At 39.2% G+C, this 20,863-nt stretch overlaps 1 protein-coding gene across 1 annotated transcript in view; it reads left to right on the forward strand.

The window, feature by feature from the left end:
• The window catches only part of DNAH8 (dynein axonemal heavy chain 8), a 323,349-nt gene that overhangs the window by 110,430 nt on the left and 192,056 nt on the right, over positions 1-20,863 (forward strand). The window contains exons 36-38 of the mRNA XM_032647945.1: positions 14,057-14,256; positions 16,988-17,141; positions 19,612-19,775. Of these exons, the coding sequence (XP_032503836.1) occupies positions 14,057-14,256; positions 16,988-17,141; positions 19,612-19,775 (518 nt within the window). The remainder of the gene's footprint in view (positions 1-14,056; positions 14,257-16,987; positions 17,142-19,611; positions 19,776-20,863) is intronic.

The raw sequence follows: 20,863 nt of genomic DNA on the forward strand, positions 1-20,863 counted from the left end.
ATAAATGAGATCATATGGTATTTGTCTTTTTCTGTCTGACTCATTTCACTTAGCATAGTGCCCTCAAAGTCCATTCATCCATGTTGTCACAAATGGCAGGATTTCCTTCTTTTTACATTTAAATAACATTCCATTTTATATAAATATACCACATTTTCTTTATCCATTCACCCATTGATGGATACTTAGGTTGTTTTCACATCTTAGCTCTTGGAAATAATGCTACAATGAACATGGGTATGTATATATCTTTTCAAGTTAGTGTTTTTGTTTTCTTCAGATAAATATCCAGAAGTGGAATTACTAGGTCACATGGTAGTTTTATTTTTAATTTTTTGAGGATCTTCCATACTGTCTTCCGTAGTGGCTGCACCAATTTACATTTCCATGCAAGGGTTCCTTTTTCTCCACATCCTCACCAACACTAAGTTTTGTCTTTGTGATAATCGGTATTCCAACAGATGTGAGGTGATATTTAATTGTGGTTTTGATTCGCATTTCCCTGGTGATAAGTGATGTTGAGCACCTTTTCATATACCTGTTGGCTATTTGTATGGTTTTTTTTTTGAAAAATACCTATTCATATCCTCTGCTCATTTTAAAATCAAATCGGTTGTTTTTGCTATTGAGTTGTAAGAGTTCTTTATATATATTAGATATTAACCCCTTATCAGAGTTATGATTTGCAAATATTTTCTCCTGTTTAGTAGGTTACCTTTTCATTTTGTATATGGTTTCCTTTGCTGTAAGAAGCTTTTTAGTTTGATGCTGTCCCACTTGTTTATTTTTGCTTTTGTTACCTTGGCTTTTGGTGTCAAGCCCAAAAATCTCATTGCCAAGACTGATTTCAAGGAACTTACCAACTCTCTTGTCTTCCGGGAGTTTTATGGTTTCAGGTCTTATGTTCAAGTCTTTAGTCCATTTTGAGTTAATTTTTTGTATGGTGTAAGATAGTGGTCCAGTTTCATTCTTTTGCATGTGGTTATCCAGTTTTCCCAGCATTATATGTTGAAGAGACTGTCCTTCCCTCATTGTATATTCCCAGCTCCTTTCTCATGAATTAATTAAATACATATGTGGGTTTATTCTGTTTCATTGTCTCCGTTTTTATGCCAATACCATACATTTTTGATTACTATAACTTTGATATAGTTTGAAATCAGGAAGCATTATGCCTCCAGCTTTGTTCCTTTTTCTCAAGATTTCTTTGGCTCTATGGGGTCTTTTGTGGTTTCATAAAATTTTTAGGAGTTTTTGTTCTGTTTCTTGAAAAATGCCATTGGAATTTTGAAAGGTATTGCTTTGAAACTGTAGATTGCTTTGGGTAATGTAGACATTTTAATGATATTAATTCTTGCAACCCATGAACATGGACTATCTTTCCATTTACTTGTGCCTTCTTCAGTTTCTTTCATCAATGTATCATAGTTTTCAGTGTACAGGTCTTTTACCTTTTTGTTAAATTTATTTCTAGGTATTTTATTCTTTTTGATGCAATTGTAAATGGGATAGTTTTCTCAATTTCTCTTTCTGGTAGTTCATTATTAGTGCATAAAAATGCAGCTGGTTTTTGGGGCTTCCCTGGTGGCGCAGTTGTTGAGAGTCCACCTGCCGATGCGGGGGACACGGGTTCGTGCCCCGGTCCGGGAAGATCCCACATGCCGCAGAGCGGCTGGGCCCGTGAGCCATGGCCGCTGAGCCTGCGCATCCGGAGCCTGTGCTCCGCAACGGGAGAGGCCACAGCAGTGAGAGGCCCGTGTACCGCAAAAAAAAAAAAAAAAAAAAGCAACTAATACTTGTATATTGATTTTATATCCCGAAACTTTACTGAATTATTAGTTCTAACGGTCTTTGGTGGCATCTTTAGGGTTTTCTATATGTAATATCATGTCATCTGCCAATACGGACAGTTTTACTTCTTCCTTTCCAATTTGGATGCCTTTTATTTCTTTCTTGCCTAATTGCTCTGGTTAGGTCTTTAGATACCATGTTGAATAAAGGTGGTGAGAGTGGGCATCCTTGTCTTGTTCCTGATCTTAGAGGAAAAGCTTTCAGCTTTTCACCAGAGTATGATGTTAGCCGTAGGTTTGTCAGATATGACCTTTACTATGTTGAGGTATGTTTCTTCTACATCTGCTTTGTTGAGAGGTTTTATCATGAGTGGATGTTGAATTTTGTCAAAAGCTTTTTCTGCATCTCTTGAGATGATCATATGATTTTTATGCTTCATTGTGTTAATGTGGTACATCACATCGATTAGTTTGTGGATATTGAACTATACTTGCATTCATGGAATAAATCCCACTTGATCAGGGTGTATGATTTTAATGTATTGTTGAATTCAGCTTGCTAATATTTTGTTGAGAATCTTTGCATCTATGTTCATCAGGGATACTGACCTGTAATTTTCTTTTCTTGTGGTGTCCTTGTCTGGTTTTAGTATAAGGATAATGCTGGCCTCATAAAATAAGAAGTGTTCTCTCTCTTTTTTTGGAAGAGTTTGAGGAGACTGGTAGTAATTCTTCTTTAAATGTTTGGTAGAATTCACCAGTGAAGCCATCTGATCCTGGTCTTTTGTTTTGGGGGGAGGTTTTTGGTTACTGATTCAATCTCCTTACTACTAATCAGTCTGTTCAGATTTTCTGTTTTTTCATAATTCAGTCTTGGTGGGTGGCATGTTTCTAGGAACGTATTCATTTCTTCTAGATTGTCAAATTCATGTGTGTATCATTGATCATAGTAGTCTTTTATGATCCTTTGTATTTGTATGGCATCAATTGTAATGCCTCCTCTTTGGTTTCTGATTTTATTTAGTTGAGTTCTCCCTCACTTTTTCTTGGTGAGTCTGGCTAAAGTTTTGTCTGTTTTATTTATCTTTTAAAATACCAGCTCTTAGTTTCCTTGATCTTTTCTGTTGTCTTTTTAGTCTGTACTCCATTTATTTCCACTCTGGTCTTTGTGATTTCCTTCCATCTACTAACTTTGGGCTTTGTTTGTTCTTCTTTTTCTAATTCTTTGAAGTATAAAGTTAGGTTGTTTATTTGAGCTCTCTCTTATTTTTTAATGTAAGGTTTATCTTTATGAACTTCCTTTTTAGAACTGCTCTTGCTGCATCTCTTTAAGTTTTGGTATGCTGTATTTCCATTTTTATCTGTCCCAAGGTATTTTTTGATTTCTCTTTTGATTTCTTGTTTGAGCCATTGGCTGTTCGATATGAACACCTCTTTGGTTGTTTATAACCAAATATGTGGTTAATCTTTACATATTTGTGAATATGTCAGTTTTCTTCTTGTAATTGATTTCTAGTTTCATACCACTGTGGTCAGAAAAGATACTTGACGTGATTTCAGTTTTCTTAAATTTATTAGCACTTGTTTTGTGGCCTAACATGCTCTGTCTGGAGAATGCTTAATGTGCACTTGAGAAGAATATGTATTCTGTTGCATTTTGATGGACTGTTTTGTATATGTCTGTTAAGCTCATCAGATCTAACTTGTTTAAGGCCAATGTTTCCATACTGATTTTCTGTCTGGGTGATCTATCCATTGATGAAAGTGGGGCATTAAAATCCCCTACTGTTATTACATTGCTACCTATTTCTTCCTTTAGGTCTGCTAATATTTGTGTTATATATTTGAGTTCTCCTATGTTGGGTGCATAAATGTTTACAAATGTTAAAGCCTCTTCTTGGATTGACCCTTTTATTGTTACATAATGATCTTCTTTGTCTCTTATTATAGTTTTTGTCTTAAAGTCTGTTTTGTCTGATATAAGTATAGTTACTCCAGCTTTCTTTTGGTTTCCATTTGTGTGGTATATCTCTTGCCATCCCTTCACTTTCAGTCTATGTGTGCCCTACATCTGAAGTGAGTCTCTTGTAGGCAGCAGATAGATGGGTCATGTTTTTTTATCCATTTAGCCACTCTCTGTCTTTTGATTGGAGAATTTAGTCAATTTTTGTACACAGTAATTATTATAGTTATGTACTTGTCATTTTGCTAACTGTTTTCTGGCTGTTTGTAATTCCTTTCTTCCTTTCTTCTTCTCTTGTGCTCTTCCTTTGTTATTTGATGATTTTTCCATAGTGGTATGCTTAGATCCCTTTCTCTTCATCTTTTGGGGATCTACTATCTACTATAGGTGTTTGCATTGTGGTTACCATAAGGCTTACATAAAAAAACATATTTATAACAGTCTATTTTTTTAAATATTTATTTATTTACTTGGCTGCATTGGGTCTTCGTTGCTGTGCGCGGGCTTTCTCTAGTTGTGGTGAGCGGGGGCTACTCTTCATTGTGGTGCGCGAGCTTCTCATTGTGGTGACTTCTCTTGTTGTGGAGCACGGGCTCTAGAGCGCAGGCTCAGTAGTTGTGGTGCACGGGCTTAGTTGCTCCGCAGCAGGTGGGATCTTCCCGGACCAGGAATAGAACCCATGTCCCCTGCATTGGCAGGTGGATTCTTAACCACTGTGCCACAAGGGAAGTTCCTATAACAGTCTCTTTTAAGTTGCTAACTACTGAAGTTGAAATGCATTCTAAAGCTCTACATTTTTACTGCCCCCACCACAGTTTGTTTTCGGTGTCACAGTTTACATCTTTTTCTCTTATGTATCCATTAACAAATTACTCTAGTTTTAGTTATGTTTACTAATTTGGTCTTTTAACCTTCACACTAGATTTATAAGTGATGAACCCACCACATTTTACAACAGTAGACTATTCTTTTTTTTTTCTTAACATCTTTATTGGAGTATAATTGCTTTACAATGGTGTGTTAGTTTCTGCTATATGACAAAGTGAATCAGCTATACATATACATATATCCCCATATCTACTCCCTCTTGCATCTCCCTCCCACCCTCCCTATCTCACCCCTCTAGGTGGTCACAAAGCACTGAGCTGATCTCCCTGTCCTGTGCGGCTGCTTCCCACTAGCTATCTATTTTACATTTGGTAGTGTATATATAAGTCCATGCCACTCTCTCACTTCTTCCCAGCTTATCCTTCCCCCTCCTCGTGTCCTCAAGTCCATTCTCCACGTCTGCGTTTTTATTCCTGTCCTGCCCCTAGGTTCTTCAGAACCATTTATTTTTAATTTTTTTAGATTCTATATACATGTGTTAGCATATGGCATTTGTTTTTCTCTTTCTGACTTACTTCCCTCTGTATGACAGACTCTATGTTCATAGTTCACTACAAATAGTTCAATTTCATTTCTTTTTATGGCTGAGTAATATTCCATTGTATATATGTGCCACATCTTCTTTATCCATTCATCTGTCGATGGACACTTAGGTTGCATCCATGTCCTGGCTGTTGTAAATAGAGCTGCAATGAACATTGTGGTACATGACTCTTTTTGAATTATGGTTTTCTCAGGGTATATGCCCAGTAGTGGGATTGCTGGGTCGTATGGTAGTTCTATTTTTAGTTTTGTAAGGAACCTCCATACTGTTCTCTATAGTGGCTGTATCAATTTACATTCCCACCAACAGTGCAAGAGGGTTCCCTTTTCTCCACACCCTCTCCAGCGTTTATTGTTTCTAGATTTTTTGATGATGGCCATTCTGACTGGTATGAGGTGATACCTCATGGGAGTTTTGATTTGCATTTCTCTAATGATTAGTGATGTTGAGCATCCTTTCATGTATTTGTTGGCAATCTGTATATCTTCTTTAGAGAAATGTCTGTTTAGGTCCTCTGCCCATTTTTGGATTGGGTGGTTTGTTTTTTTTGATACTGACCTGCATGAGTTGCTTATATATTTTGGAGATTAATCCTTTGTCAGTTACTTCATTTGCAAATATTTTCTCCCATTCTGAGGGTTGTCTTTTCATCTTGTTTATAGTTTCCTTTGCTATGCAAAAGCTTTTAAGTTTCATTAGGTCCCATTTGTTTATTTTTGTTTTTCTTTTCATTTCTCTAGGAGGTGGGTCAAAAAGGCTCTTGCTGTGACTTATGTCATAGAGTGTTCTGCCTATGTTTTCCTCTAGGAGTTTTAGGGTGTCTGGCCTTACATTTAGGTCTTTAATTCATTCTAGTTTATTTTTGTGTATGGTGTTAGGGAGTGTTCTAAGTTAATTCTTTTACATGTAGCTGTCCAGTTTTCCCAGAACTACTTATTGAAGAGGCTGTCTTTTCTCCACTGTATATTCTTGCCTCCTTTGTCAAAGATAAGTTGACCATAGGTGCGTGGGTTTATCTCTGGGCTGTCTATCCTGTTCCATTGATCTATATTTCTGGGTTTTTTTTGGTTTTGTTTTTTTTGCGTTACGTGGGCCTCTCACTGTTGTGGCCTCTCCCATTGCGGTGCACAGGCTCCAGATGCGCAGGCTCAGCGACCATGGCTCACGGGCCCAGCTGCTCCACGGTATGTGGGATCCTCCTGGACCGGGGCATGAACCTGTATCCCCTGCATTGGCAGGCGGACTCTCAACCACTGCGCCACCAGGGAAGCCCTATATTTCTATTTTTGTGCCAGTACCATACTGTCTTGATTACTGTAGCTTTGTAGTATAGTCTGAAGTCAAAGAACCTGATTCCTCCAGCTCCATTCTTCTTTCTCAAGATTGCTTTGGCTATCCGGGGTCTTTTGTGTTTCCCTAAAAATTGTGCAATTTTTTTGTTCTAGTTCTGTGAAAAATGCCATTGGTAGTTTGATAGGGATTGCATTGAATCTGTAGATTGCTTTGGGTAGTATAGTCATTTTCACATTGTTGATTCTTCCGTTCCAAGAGCATGGTATATCTCTCCATCTGTTTGTACCATCTTTAATTTCTTTCATCAGTGTCTTATAGTTTTCTGCATACAGGTCTTTTATCTCCTTAGGTAGGTTTATTCCTAGGTATTTTATTCCTTTTGTTGCAATGGTAAGTGAGAGTGTTTCCTTAATTTCTTTTTCTTATTTTTCATCATTAATGTATAGGAATGCAAGAGATTTCTGGTGCATTAATTTTGTATCCTGCTACTTTACCAAATTCATTGATTACCTCTAGTAGTTTTCTGGTAGCATCTTTAGGATACTCTATGTAGAGCCCTCATGTCATCTGCAAACAGTGACAGCTTTACTTTCTTCTTATCTGATTTGTATTCCTTTTATTTCTTTTTCTTCTCTGATTTGCTGTGGCTAAAACTTCCTAAAACTATGTTGAATAAGAGTGGTGAGAGTGGAAACCTTGTCTTGTTCCAGATCTTAGTGGAAATGGTTCAGTTTTTCACCATTGAGAGTGATGTTGGCTGTGGGTTTGTCATATATGGCCTTTATTATGTGTGAGGTAAGTTTCCTCTATGCCTACTTAATGGAGGGTTTTATCATAAATAGGTGTTGAATTTTGTCACAAGCTTTTTCTGCATCTAATGTGATGATATATGGTTGTTATCTTCAGTTTGTTAATATGGTGTATCACATTGATTGATCTGTGTATATTGAAGAATCCTTGCATTCCTGGGATAAACCCACTTGATCATGGTGTATGATCCTTTTACTGTGGCTGTTGGATTCTGTTTGCTAGCATTTTGTTGGGGAATTTTTGCATCTATATCATCAGTGATATTAGCCTGTAGTTTTCTTTCTTTGTGACATCTTTGTCTGGTTTTGTATCAGGGTGATGGTGGTCTCGTAGAATGAGTTTGCGAATGTTTCTCCCCTCCCTCTGCTATATTTTGGAAGAGTTTGAGAAGGATAGGTGTTAGCTCTTCTCTAAATGTTTGATAGAATTGGTCTGTGAAGCCATCTGGGCCTGGGCTTTTTGCTGTTGGAATATTTTAATCACAGTCTCAATTTCACTGCTTGTGATTGGTCTGTTGATATTTCTATTTCTTCCTGGTTCAGGCTCAGAAGGTTGTGCATTTCTAAGATTTGTCCATTTCTTCAGGTTGTCCATTTTATTGGCATATAGTTGCTTGTAGTATCTCTCTATCCTTTGTATTTCTACAGTGTCAGTTGTTATTTCTCCTTTTCATTTCTAATTCTACTGATTTGAGTCTTCTCCCTTTTTTTCTTGATGAGTCTGGCTAATGGTTATCAATTTTGTTTATCTTCTCAAAGAAACAGCTTTTGGTTTTATTGATGTATGCTATTGTTTCCTTCATTTCTCTTCGTTTATTCTGATCTGATCTTTATGATTTCTTTCTTCTGCTAGCTTTGGGGTTTTTTTGTTCTTCTTTCTGTAATTGCTTTAGGTGTAAGGTTAGGTTGTTTATTTGAAATGTTCCTTGTTTCTTGAGGTAGGATTGTATTGCTATAAATTTCCCTCTTAGAACTGCTTTTGCTGCATCCCATTAGGTTTTGGGTTGTCAGGTTTTCATTGTCATTTGTTTCTAGGTATTTTTGATTTCCTCTTTGATTCTTCAGTGATCTCTTGGTTATTAAGTAGTGTATTGTTTAGCCTCCCTGTGTTTGTATTTCTTAGAGATATTTTTCCTGTAATTGATATCTAGTCTCATAGCGTTGTGGCCAGAAAAGATACTTGATACAATTTCAATTTTCTTAAATTTACCAAGGCTTGATTTGTGACCCAAGATATGATCTATCCTGGAGAATGTTCCATGGGAACTTGAGAGGAAAGTGTATTCTGTTCTTTTTGGTGGAATGTCTTATAAATATCAATTAAGTCCATCTTGTTTAATGTATCATTTAAAGCTTGTGTTTCCTTATTTATTTTCATTTTGGATTGATCTGTCCATTGGTTACAGTGGGGCGTTAAAGTCCCTACTATGATTGTGTTACTGTCGATTTCCCCTCTTATGGCAGTTAGCATTTGCCTCATGTACTGAGGTGCTCCTGTGTTTGGTGTGTCAATATTCACAATTGTTATATCTTCTTCTTGGATTGGTCTGTTGATCATTATGTAGTGTCCTTCTGTGTGTCTTGCAATAGTCTTTATTTTAAAGTCTATTTTGTCTGATATGAGAATTGCACTCCAGCTTTCTTTTGATTTCCCTTTGCATGGAATATCTTTTTCCATCCCCACTTTCAGTCTGTATGTGTCCCTATGTCTGAAGTGGGGTCTCTTGTAGAGCAGCGTATAGTATGGGTCTTGTTTTTGTATCCATTCAACCAGTCTGTGTCTTTTGGTTGGATCGTTGAATCCATGTTACATTTAAGGTATTATCGAAATGTATGTTCCTATTACCATTCTTAATTGTTTGGGGTTTTTTATTGTAGGTCTTTTCCTTCTCTTGTGTTCCTGCCTAAGTAGTTCCTTTAGCATTTGTTCTAAAGCTGGTTTGGTGGTGCTCAGTTCTCTTAGCTTTTGCTTTTTTCTAAAGGCTTTAATTTCTTCATCGAATCTGAATGAGATCCTTGCTTAGTAGAATATCTTGGTTGTAGGTTTTTCCCCTTTCATCACTTTAATATGTCCTGCCACTCCTTCTGGCTTGCAGAATTTCTCCTGAAAGATCAGCTGTTAACCTTATGGGGATTCTCTTGTATGTTATTTGTTGCTTTTCTCTTGCTGCTTTTAATATTTTTTCTTTTTACTTAATTTTTGATAGTTTGATTAATATGTGTCTTGGCGTGTTTCTCCTTGGATTTATCCTGTATGGGACTCTCTGTGCTTCCTGGACTTGATTGACTATTTCCTTTCCCATATTAGGGATGTTTCAACTATAATCTCTTCAAATATTTTCTCAGTCCCTTTCTTTTTCTCTTCTTCTTCTGGGACCCCTGTAATTCGAATATTGATGCATTTAATGTTGTCCAGAGATCTCTGAGACCGTGCTCAATTGTTTTCATTCTTTTTTCTTATTCTCCTCTGCAGTAGTTATTTCCACTATTTTATCTTCCGGTCACTTATCCAGTCTTCTGTCTCAGTTATTCTGCTGTTGATTCCTTCTAGAGAATTTTTAGTTTCAGCAATTGTGTTGTTCATCATTGTTTGTTTGCTCTTTAGTTCTTCTAGGTCCTTGTTGAAAGTTTTTTATATTTTCTCCATTCTATTTCCAAGATCTTGGATCATCTTTACTCTCATTACTCTGAATTCTTTTTCAGGTAGACTGCCTATTTCCCCTTCATTTGTTTGGTCTGGTGGGTTTTTACCTTGCTCCTTCATCTACTGTGTGTTTCTCTGTCTTCTTATTTTGTGTAACTTACCGTGTTTGTGGGTCTCCTTTTCACAGGCTGTAGGTTCGTAGTTCCCATTTGTTTGGTGTCTGCCCCCAGTGGCTAAGCTTGGTTCAGTGGCTTGTGTAGGCTTCCTGGTAGAGGGGAGTAGTGCTTGTGTTCTCGTGGATGAGGCTGGATCTTGTCTTTCTGGTGGCCAGAACCGCATCCTGTGGTGTGTTTTGGGGTGTCTGTGACCTTATTATGATTTTAGGCAGCCTCTCTGCTAATGGGTGGGGTTGTGTTCCTGTCTTGCTAGTTGTTTGGCATAGGGTGTCCAAAACTGTAGCTTGCTGGTCATTGAGTGGAGCTTGGTCTTAGCGTTGAGTTGGAGATCTCTGGGAGAGCTTTCACCATTTGATATCATGTGGAGATGGGAAGTCTCTGGTGGACTGATGTCCTGAACTGGGGTCTCCCACCTCAGAGGCTCAGGCCTGACACCCAGCCGGAGTACCTGTCAGCCACATGGCTTTTGTAGAATTTCTTCAGGGACTTCTGGTTGAGGCTTGGCTCCCAATTGTAATAGTGCAGCTTGGAGGGTGCAGGCTTGCTTTTTCAATCAGCTTGGCCAGCTTGCAGATTCACTCCTGCACACACTGGCTGCCCATTCCTGGAGCCTTCCAACCTGCCGGCCTGAGGCTAGACTATTCTGAACTTTACTATTTATTTCCTTTACCAGTGAGAGTTATACTTTCATATATTTTCCTGTTACCAATTAGCATCCTTTCATTTTAGCCTAAAGAAGTCCCTTTAACATTTCTTGGAAGACTCATGTAGTGGTGATGAACTCCTTTAGGCTTTTGCTTGTCTGAAAAACTCTTGATCTCTCCTTCAGTTCTGAAGGACAACTTCACCATGTACAGTATTCTTGGTGGCAGGTTTTTTCTTTAGCACTTGAGTATATTGTGCCACTCCCTTTTGTCCTGCAAAGTTCCTGCTGAAAAAATCTGCTGATAGTCTCATGGGGTGCCCTTGTATGTAACAAGTTGTCTTTCTCTTGCTGTTTTTAAGGTCTCTCCTTGTCTTTAACTTTTGACACTTAATTATGTGTTTTGTTGTGAGTCTCTTTGGGTATATCTGCATGTTAAACAATAGGCCTTTTTTTCACAGAAGGACTAGCTGCTTTTTAGTCAGTTGTCTCTGTGCTGGGCCCTGGGTTGGTTGAGTACAAACAAACCACTTAAGAACTATTTCTCAGTTTACTATGGCCTTCTGGGTCTCATGGACATAAGCCCTGAATTTTGGGGTGCTCACCTCTCAGGTACAGGTCTTAACAGTTGGGTGCCCGAATGTGGAGTTCAAATCATTTGCTCCTCAGGGAGAACCTCTGGTCTGTGGGTTCCTTCCGATTGTGGGTCCCTGTGCCAGGAGTGGGGCTGAACATGAGATTCTGTCTCAGCTTCTCCTGCCAGTTTTGATGTGAGTTTTTCCTTGTTCACCTAATGTGTTAGAATTGCTCAACTAGTTTTTGGGTTTCTTTGAGTTCCATATGTAGCTGTAGGTTGGTGTGTCCATGGGAGGAGGTGAGTTCAGTATCGTCCTATGTCACCATCTTGATCTAGAACTTAGTTCTTTTTCTTTTGTGACCACCTGTTCTTTTTTCATTTCTGCATTTTTTCTGTCCTTTTTATGGATTCTTAGATTTATAGATTATTAAATCTACATATATTCTCAAATATTTTATATATTCTCAAGCCTATAAATCTCAAATTTTTAGTTTTCTTCATTTATCTCTTTGAGCATCCTAAACATAATTATTTAAAAATTTTTTATTATGGAAAAATTTCAAAGAAAAGTAGGGATCCTCTTGCTTTCCAAAATTATCACCTCATGGCCAATATAAGTTCATCTCTACCTCCCATACTCCAAGGCCCCCAGATTAACCATAATTAAAGATTATTTTTCAAATTGTTTCTATAAAATTAATTTCACCTGGACTGAGTTTTTTACTCTGATTGTTTTTTACGTTGGCTATCTCTCTGAGTATCAGATTTCTTTCATGGGTTTTGCAATTTTTTTTTTCACTTTTTTTTTTGGCTGCACCACGCAGCTTGCAAGATCTTAGTTCCCCAACCAGGGATTGAACCTGGGCCCTTGGCAGTGAAAGCGTTGGAGTCCTAACCACAGGACTGCCAGAGAATTCCCAAGGGTTTTGCAATTTTTATTTTTTAGAGGACTCATTTGAGTGGCGAGCTTTAAAAAATGTGGCTTTTATAATTTGTTAAAATTGTTTTTCTCCTTCTGCATTTTAGCCTTCCTTAGGAGTCTAGTGGTTTTGTGGCTTCTTCCTGCATCCCCCATCTCCTCAAGTCCAGAGCCAGCTGTTACAATAGTGGTTTATATCCCCTATTCTGCTGTGGTGGGGCAGACCCAGGCAGAGCTGACCTGTCTCAGGTCTTGGTTGTGGACCTGGATCTGTCACCCCATCCGCCGCATCCCTAGGTTCCATTTAATCTAGATGACCAGATTGCAGCTACAGACAGCCTCCTTCCACAGTGGAGGGATCTAGACCATAGTCCTGATGGTCCCTTTCATACAGGCCACTTTTAGTCTCCTCTGTCCTGCAGGAGCCAAGGGGTTGGCACCCACTGACCAGAGCCCTCAGGCCTGGGCTTCAGCTCCACCTCCTGGCTTGCATGTCTTTTTCACTTCTAGTTCATGGAGATGTTTACCTTGTTTTTAAGTCTTAATGTGTTTGTTTTTTACCTTCTCTTTTTGTGTTTTTTACATTATTCTATGTTTTTGGAGGCGAAAACTGCACCCCATGACCAGAAATATCCCCTAAATGTATGGTTTTGAGTTTTCTGCCGCCTCCTTGCCTCTTTTTAGCAACATGCACGCCACAAGTTTTGTTTTCAAAGCATTTTTGTCCTATTTATAAATGCCATTCAGATACTACTGAGGGAAATAAAGAGTTTAAGAAACCTCTGGTGACCACCTCATTCTTATATAAGTAGGTTTTTACACTTAAGAGTATAGCTATTCATAGGCTATGCTTTGAAAACTTGATTTTGCAAGTCCAAGGAATTCTGGGATTCAGTTATTAACTATTCTTACCCCAAAACAGACTCTTAGTGTTGTCTACACTGGTATATTCTGCTTTCTTTACCCCATATTCCCTGCTGTTAGCCAAGCTGGATTCTTACTGTTACTTCATTCATGGCCTCTAAAGGAAGCCTTTTCCCTTCCTGTAAAATGTCTTCTCCCTCCCCCTTTTGGAATCCCACTTATTCTCAGATGCTCCCTCCTCAATGAAGCCTTTCCTCCTTGCTGCAGGCAAAAGTCATTTCTCCTCCTCAGAACTCACAACAGTTCACACCACTCTTATTACACTTACTACACACTAATTTGTAATATAATCATTTGTGGAAATTCCTTGAACCTTTATATTCCTTCCCATCTCTGAGCTTCTGTGATTCTAAGTATGAAAATCAATTGAGGCATGTTGCAGAAAATACCTTATTTTTATTTTCCTTTGTGAAACTTTCATATCAAAGATTCTCAGAAAAACCCATTAAAACTAGAATTAACTTTTAATCAAGTGAGATATTCATATTTGGGCCAGAACAGGCAGGAATATAGCAATGTTTATATGTTACTTTAAAGAGTTCAAAAGAGTCTCATATATATTCTCATTTGCTTCTCATAGAAAACTGCTGAGATAGAGCAGCTGTGATTATATCCATTTTGGCTGAAAAACACCAACTAAAAATATAAATAAGAACATGATGATTTAAGTTCCATTATCTCATGTAGGTGGTACAATAAAATAATTAGTAGTCAGAGTGTCAGAAGGCTCTGGTTTGAACTTGCAACGCAATCATCTTGAGCCTTGGTTTTCTTGGCCGTAAAATGACCCAATGACTTCTAGGGCCAAGCTAAAAATTTCTGATTTTAAATGCACTTAACTTGTAATTGAAAATGTCATGACATATTCTTTGATTTCCTTCTGAAGGATGTTTGCATATCTGCCATTAAGGAGAAGGATATTGAAGCCAAGCTGACTCAGGTGATTGAGAATTGGACCAACCAGAACCTGAGTTTTTCAGCATTTAAGGGAAAGGGAGAGCTGCTGCTCAAAGGAACTGAATCGGGAGAGATTATCACCTTGATGGAGGATAGTTTAATGGTCTTAGGTTCCTTACTAAGCAACAGGTAATTTTATAATTTTCAGGGGAGGGTTTTGATTTGGTATTTAGGGTTATATAATTTTAGATAAAAGCCCAGTTTTGTAGCTGTGGCACAACACAAGATTCTGACCTAAAGTGTTGACTCTTGTCTGTCCTTACATGAACTACCTATTTTCCCTACTAATCATGGCCTCCATCTCTTCTGTGGTACTCATCTCCCCTTCCTATGTTCCCTGATGGGCCCCATCATAATTATTCTCCCTCAGATTGGCAGCTTACCTCCTAAACATCTGGACTCCCCACGAAGATGACACCTTCATTTTATCTCCTTTCTCTTTTCATTCTCTGATTTTTCATCATTGCCCTCCTTGGCTAAACCTGCTCGAGTGTTTAATCAATAGCCCTGGAAAAGTATGCTGTCAACGCAAGAAGGAATATAATGAAGGGCTTGACACTTACACACTTGGAATTTTTATGGTGAAAAGTGGCCATATCTGGGCTGGGTCCACTGCAGCCTAAACGAGGCAACATGTCCATCACTGGACTACTGAACTGCTTGAAGGTGACTGTTACCTCAAGCGCAGCTTTAGGAAATGGGACCCAGATCAAGTACACTGTCTTGGCATTAGCAGCCTCTAATCCCGTAGCTGACTATCCAGTAATTCTTAACTGGTCTTCACCCTAACACATGTAAGAAATATGTCACATTATCTCAGAGGTCTTTAACAGAGGTCAGTGTCCATGGGGATTCTAATACCCTACCTCCAGGTTGGGACTGCTGTTTAATGAATGACATCCTGCATTACCTCTGGCTCAGAGGCAGTCTTGTATTTGGATAATGTACTAACTCACAAAGCTCCTAATTCTGGGTTGAAGTTGCTGGGGTTAAACTCCTAGGGTGTGTCCTCTGCTTTCAGGGAATCTGAATAACCTGGCAAAGGTGATCATAGGCCATTCAGTGGTTCCTAGACTTCACAGGCTGCTACTTCCCCATGGTTCATTGCAAATTTTTCCATCTTGATTTCCTGAATGATGACCTCTTGAGGAAGGGCTGTAGATTCACCTGAACCTGGTGTGTAGCTCAAGAATTCAGGACTTGAAGTCTTTCTTAATTTCATTCTTAACTTGCATATAACCTGAATATTGTAGTACTTATTTATGGTACTAGTAAACTCAATGTTGAGGCCCCGCTAGAAGTAGTATAAGGATATCTAAGAGGTCACAACACTTCAGTAGATTCTCCTCCTAGAGAACTTTACAGCATCAAGTGGATCCAGAAAACCTCTTCTACAGCCAACCACAGACTGATCTCATAGAAGGCAGTACCAGCTGGATCTCTAGGGCTACCCGGATGTGAGAAGGAAATTGTGTATCTTCATGGGTGAGGCTTCACTCACCTGGATTCCCTGGATGGTGACACTTTCCTGGTGGGTCCCTGATTCCCGGGCATTCCAAGGGCCTTCCTACCTGTTGTGAACAGGTTCCACCACACAAAGCTATGCAATGCAGGTACCTGGCCAGACGACAAAAGCTGGTCATTAGTGATTTTATTTCGAATCTCCCTTTTTCTTGTTGGGAAGTTACATACCATCAAAGATGATTTTTTTTTTATTCTGTGCAAAATTATTTTTGGCTCCAAATATCTAAGTCCTTCAACTCCCTGAAATGCCCTTCCATACTGTCTTGGTCTGTGTGTATTGATCTTGAAAGGTTTTTTTTTTGCATATTGACTGCCTTTCAGCTCTAGCCTGATGGCCAGATGGACACTATAAATTGGGAGTTGAGAAAAATGCCTCTTACTGCCAGATCAACTCATCTACCTCCTTGGGACAGTTTTTGTACAACCCCTTTATACCTCCATGTATAACATAGTCTTCCATAGAAGTGAAGGGTTACAGTGGCATCAGACTATTCCCAGAAGAACCCCATTCTTCATGTGAGCCCCTTCAAGTCATCCTGTCCTGGATCAAGTAAAGTTTTAAGATGCCACTCACCGGGAAATTCCACTACACAACTTCAAAGCTACTTGCCATGGCCACAAACTGAAGTCAGCTTCTTAATTCAACTGTTGTTAATTAGGTCTTTCCCAGTATCTTCCCATCACTTCCTCATGGCATCCACTCTGTTTCTTGTCTTTCTTAGTTGTGCCCAGCTTTCTGGACACCTTGTGTTCTCATGAACACTTCAGCTAGCCCTGATGGCGAAAAAACAGGAACCAGGCTTTTGGGGGGATAGCAATTCTGTATCGTTAACGCTGCAGAATCTAGGCGTAGTGCCTGGTGGAATTAGCAGTCTATGGGTGGGAAGAGCACATCTGTAGTAGACATCAGGCCTCAAGCTTGACCTGGCCTTGTGGTACTGGTTCCATAGACCAGTAACAACAGTACCCTCTGTGTGATTTTCCACTTGGATTTGGTTCACAAAAGACTTGGAAAGCCGTCTTATTCCTTGTTTTCCCTTTACTCAGAGGAGCAACCAGCATAATTCCTTTACTGGACCTCTGTGGCTTAAAACTTTGTGAACTTCTTAGTTTATCACTGATACATGGGACCATTAAGTGAAATCACTATAATTATATGTTTCATTCATAAAAATGCAAACATCTTATTAACTGTATGAAGTTTAATAGGAGCTGCCTTTTTTTTTAGGAAAAAATGTTCAGTGTCAAAGGAATTTTTCTCCTATTATTTGCTATAAGCCATACTATTTTCTGAATCTTCCTCAAAATGTAATATCTTTCCATTCTTACTTTTTAGATATAATGCTCCATTTAAAAAAAATATCCAGAATTGGGTATATAAATTGTCCACTTCCTCAGATATAATTGAAGAGTGGCTAGTAGTCCAGAACCTTTGGGTTTATCTTGAAGCTGTCTTTGTAGGTGGGGATATTGCCAAACAGCTACCTCAGGTAAATATGGTTTCTGTAACTGCTGATAGAATAATTTAGTGTATGTTGTTTATATGTCTCTGTAAAAGTCTTCAGAAAGACATATAGTCATGTCTTGATTGTTTACACCAGGGGTTTGCAAACTATGGCCAACTCACCTGTTTTGTTTTTTAATTTTATTTTTGGCTGCATTGGATCTTCATTGCTGCGCGCGGGCTTTCTCTAGTTGTGGCAAGCTGGGGCTACTCTTTGTTGAGGTGCATTGGCTTCTCATTGCTGTGGCTTCTCTTGTTGTGGAGCATGGGCTCTCGGGCGCAGGCTCAGTAGCTGTGGAGCACGGACTTATTTGCTCCGTGGCATGTGGGATCTTCCCGGACCACGGATCAAACCCGTGTTTCCTGCATTGGCAGGCAAATTCTTTTTTTTTTTTGTGGTACGCGGGCCTCTCACTGTTGTGGCCTCTCCCGTTGCGGAGCACAGGCTCTGGACGCACAGGCTCAGTGGCCATGGCTCACGGGCCCAGCCGCTCCACGGCATGTGGGATCCTCCCGGACCGGGGCACGAACCCGTGTCCCCTGCATCGGCAGGCGGACTCTCAACCACTGCACCACCAGGGAAGCCCGTCATGCAGATTCTTAACCACTGTGCCACCAGGGAAGTCCCACCTGTTTCTGTAAGTACAGTTTTATTGGAACACAGCCATGTGCATTCATTTATGTTCTGTCTGTGGCTGCTTTAGCATTACAATGGCAGAGTTGAATAATTGTAACAGAGACCATATGGCCTACAAAGCCTAAAATATTTAGTATCTTGCCCTTTACAAAGAAGTTTTTTTTAAAAAAAGTGCTGACCTTTGATTTACATTAGTAGAAACAAGAAACTCACATAATTTTCAAATCTCCAGGTTGTCTGAAGATGTGAGGTACATTTGAATATGATACTATTAAATTATAATAGTTCATATCTTCTTAGAATTAGACTTATTCCTCTGAGAGTAAGAGTTAAAATAATCTGTATTCTGTAAACACAAATTAACTATTAGTAAGTTGTTAACTAATAGTAGATCAGAAACATGAGGCAAGGAAACTTAGCCTTAGAAGCCTGTAACAAATTCTTTAAAACAGCTTTATGGGACCTTTTAAATGAATGCCAGTAACTTACTAATAATTATTCTATGAAGGTAATTTTCCTCTTATAAAATTAGGCCTACTCTTTTTTTTAAAAAACATTTATTAAAAAAAATTTTCTTTGGCTGCATCGGATCTTAAGTTGCAGCACGCGGGGTCTTTGTTGAGGCGTGCGGGATCTTTCGTTGCCGGCGCGGGGCCTCTTTGTTGCGGCGCGGCGCTCCTCTTTAGTTGTGGCATAGGGGCTCCAGGGTGTGTGGGCTCTGTAGTTTGCGGCACGCGGGCTCCCTTGTTGAGGTGTGTGAGTGCAGTAGTTGTGGCGCGTGGGCTTAGTTGCCCCGCGGCATGTGGGATCTTATTTCCCCGACCAGGGATCAAACCCGCGTCCCCTGCATTGGAAGGTGGATTCTTTATCACTGGACCACCAGGGAAGTCCCCTAAGCCTACTCTTTTGAATTTCCATACCTATGGCATCGCTATAGATTAAAAATCAAGGATAAAGAATTTTGAAAATAACTGGTTTCCCTTTGTAACACATTTTTAAAACATAAATCATTTTTAATCAGAAAGTTTTATTTTTTAAAAGTGCACTTAAAAGTTTTAACAGGGCTTCCCTGGTGGCGCAGTGGTTGAGAGTCCGCCTGCCGATGCAGGGGACGTGGGTTTGTGCCCCGGTCTGGGAGGATCCCACATGCTGCGGAGCGGCTGGGCCTGTGAGCCATGGCCGCTGGGCCTGCGTGTCCGGAGCCTGTGCTCCGCAACGGGAGAGGCCACAACAGTGAGAGGCCCGCGTACCGCAAAAAAAAAAAAAAAAGAAAGAAAAAAGTTTTAACAGAGGCAAGATTATGCCAATTTCTAAAAGCATTTTAAAAAATTGAATGCAAATATTAATATCATCCATGGTAAACAGAAAGTTTTCATTTGCAAAAATGTAAATGAAGCTTTGTTTTGGATTTTTACTTTTTTTCTTTTTCCTGGGGTACTATTAAGCTTTAATTATTCCAAAATACTGAGATCAAATTATTTTCATGCTTCTTCAGTTTGCTCATCAAACCAGAACACCTGGGGTACTGAAAGACTACATTTGCGATTTAAGTTGATAGCTCTGCAAATGAATCATGTGGCACTTTGAAAAATGTATTAAATGTAAGGAAAAAAATCAGCGATAAACCTCATTGTGATAGAGCAGCATTTCAATAAGCAGTTCTCTTGTTCCAGAGTTAATTCAGATGAAGAAAAAAATTGCCCCTTTAAATTATGTAGCCTGAGACTAATAGGCTGGTTTGAGGAACTATAAGAGATGCCAAAGTAAAGACTTGGCTTCATTCAGTTATCCACATGCCAACTTTCACTTTTGTTTTTAGGAAGCGAAACGTTTTCAGAATATTGACAAGTCATGGATAAAGATAATGCAGCGAGCTCATGAGAATCCCAATGTGATTAGTTGCTGTGTTGGAGATGAAACTATGGGGCAGCTTTTACCTCATTTACATGAACAATTAGAAGTATGTCAGAAGTCACTTACAGGGTAAGAATTTAATTTTTAAATTACCTACCCTTCTATATGTGATGGTGTTTTATCCCGAACAAGTTCATAGAATTGACTGCATTTTTGGTTTGGTAGTGATGGTTGAGGTGGTGTTAGGAATTTAACGTGTCACATAAATTTAATTTCTCTGCAAAAAAAGACACCTTCAAGTTGAGGGTGGGTGAGTTACAGCATTGTATTAGTTTTGCAGGGCTGCTGTAACAAATTACCACAAACTGGGTGGCTTAAGACAACTGAAATTTATTTTCTCACAGTTCTGGAGGCCAGAAGTCTGAAATCAAGTTAGCAGCACCTTCTGAGGGCTCTAGGGAGAATCTTTCCTTGCCTCTTCTAGGTTCTGGTGGCTCTTGGCTTGTGACTATATAACTCCGATCTCTGTCTCTGTCTTTATATGTCCTTCTCCTCTTCTTCTCTGTGTGTCTCTTATGAGGACACTTGTCATTGGATTTAGGGCTCATCTGAATAATCCAAGATTATCTCTTCTCGAGATCCTTAACTTTGGTACATTTGCAAAGACCCTTTTTGCAAATGAGGCCACATTCACAGATTCCAGGGAATAGGACGTGGACATATCTTTTTGGGGCTACCAGTCAACACACTACAGGCATGGAGTAGAGATGTGCACTCAGAGAACAATTAACCAGACAAACTCACAGATAGTTTTCTTAAAAGGCAGTTCATTCTCAATTTCTATTTGAAATAGGGTAACGATATATCTTAGTTTGTCCAAATTTATGCCTCTGTCCTGGCTGAATGGCTATTTGTCCCCCCTCTCACTCTCAAAATATCTTGGTTTGGAGGTAAATTATGTGTTCACCCTGGGTTTAAGCCGCGAGATTCACAGTACTCTTAGAAAGGTTGCAGGAGGGCTCTTGATGAGAAAGAAGATAGGATGGAGCAGGCTTGCTCTGGATCACTTTCTTATTTCCACTTGTTTTCCCAAGTGCCATCCATGGTGCAGCAGGACTTTCTTTCTAACCAAACATTTCAGAGGCAAATGGGAAATGACTGTAGGTGTTTGCTACTATCTTATTGATGTTAGTGATTGCGTCTTGGCTAAAACACCC

This window comes from Phocoena sinus, chromosome 11 (genome assembly GCF_008692025.1).
Source record: "Phocoena sinus isolate mPhoSin1 chromosome 11, mPhoSin1.pri, whole genome shotgun sequence".
NCBI lineage: Eukaryota > Metazoa > Chordata > Mammalia > Artiodactyla > Phocoenidae > Phocoena > Phocoena sinus.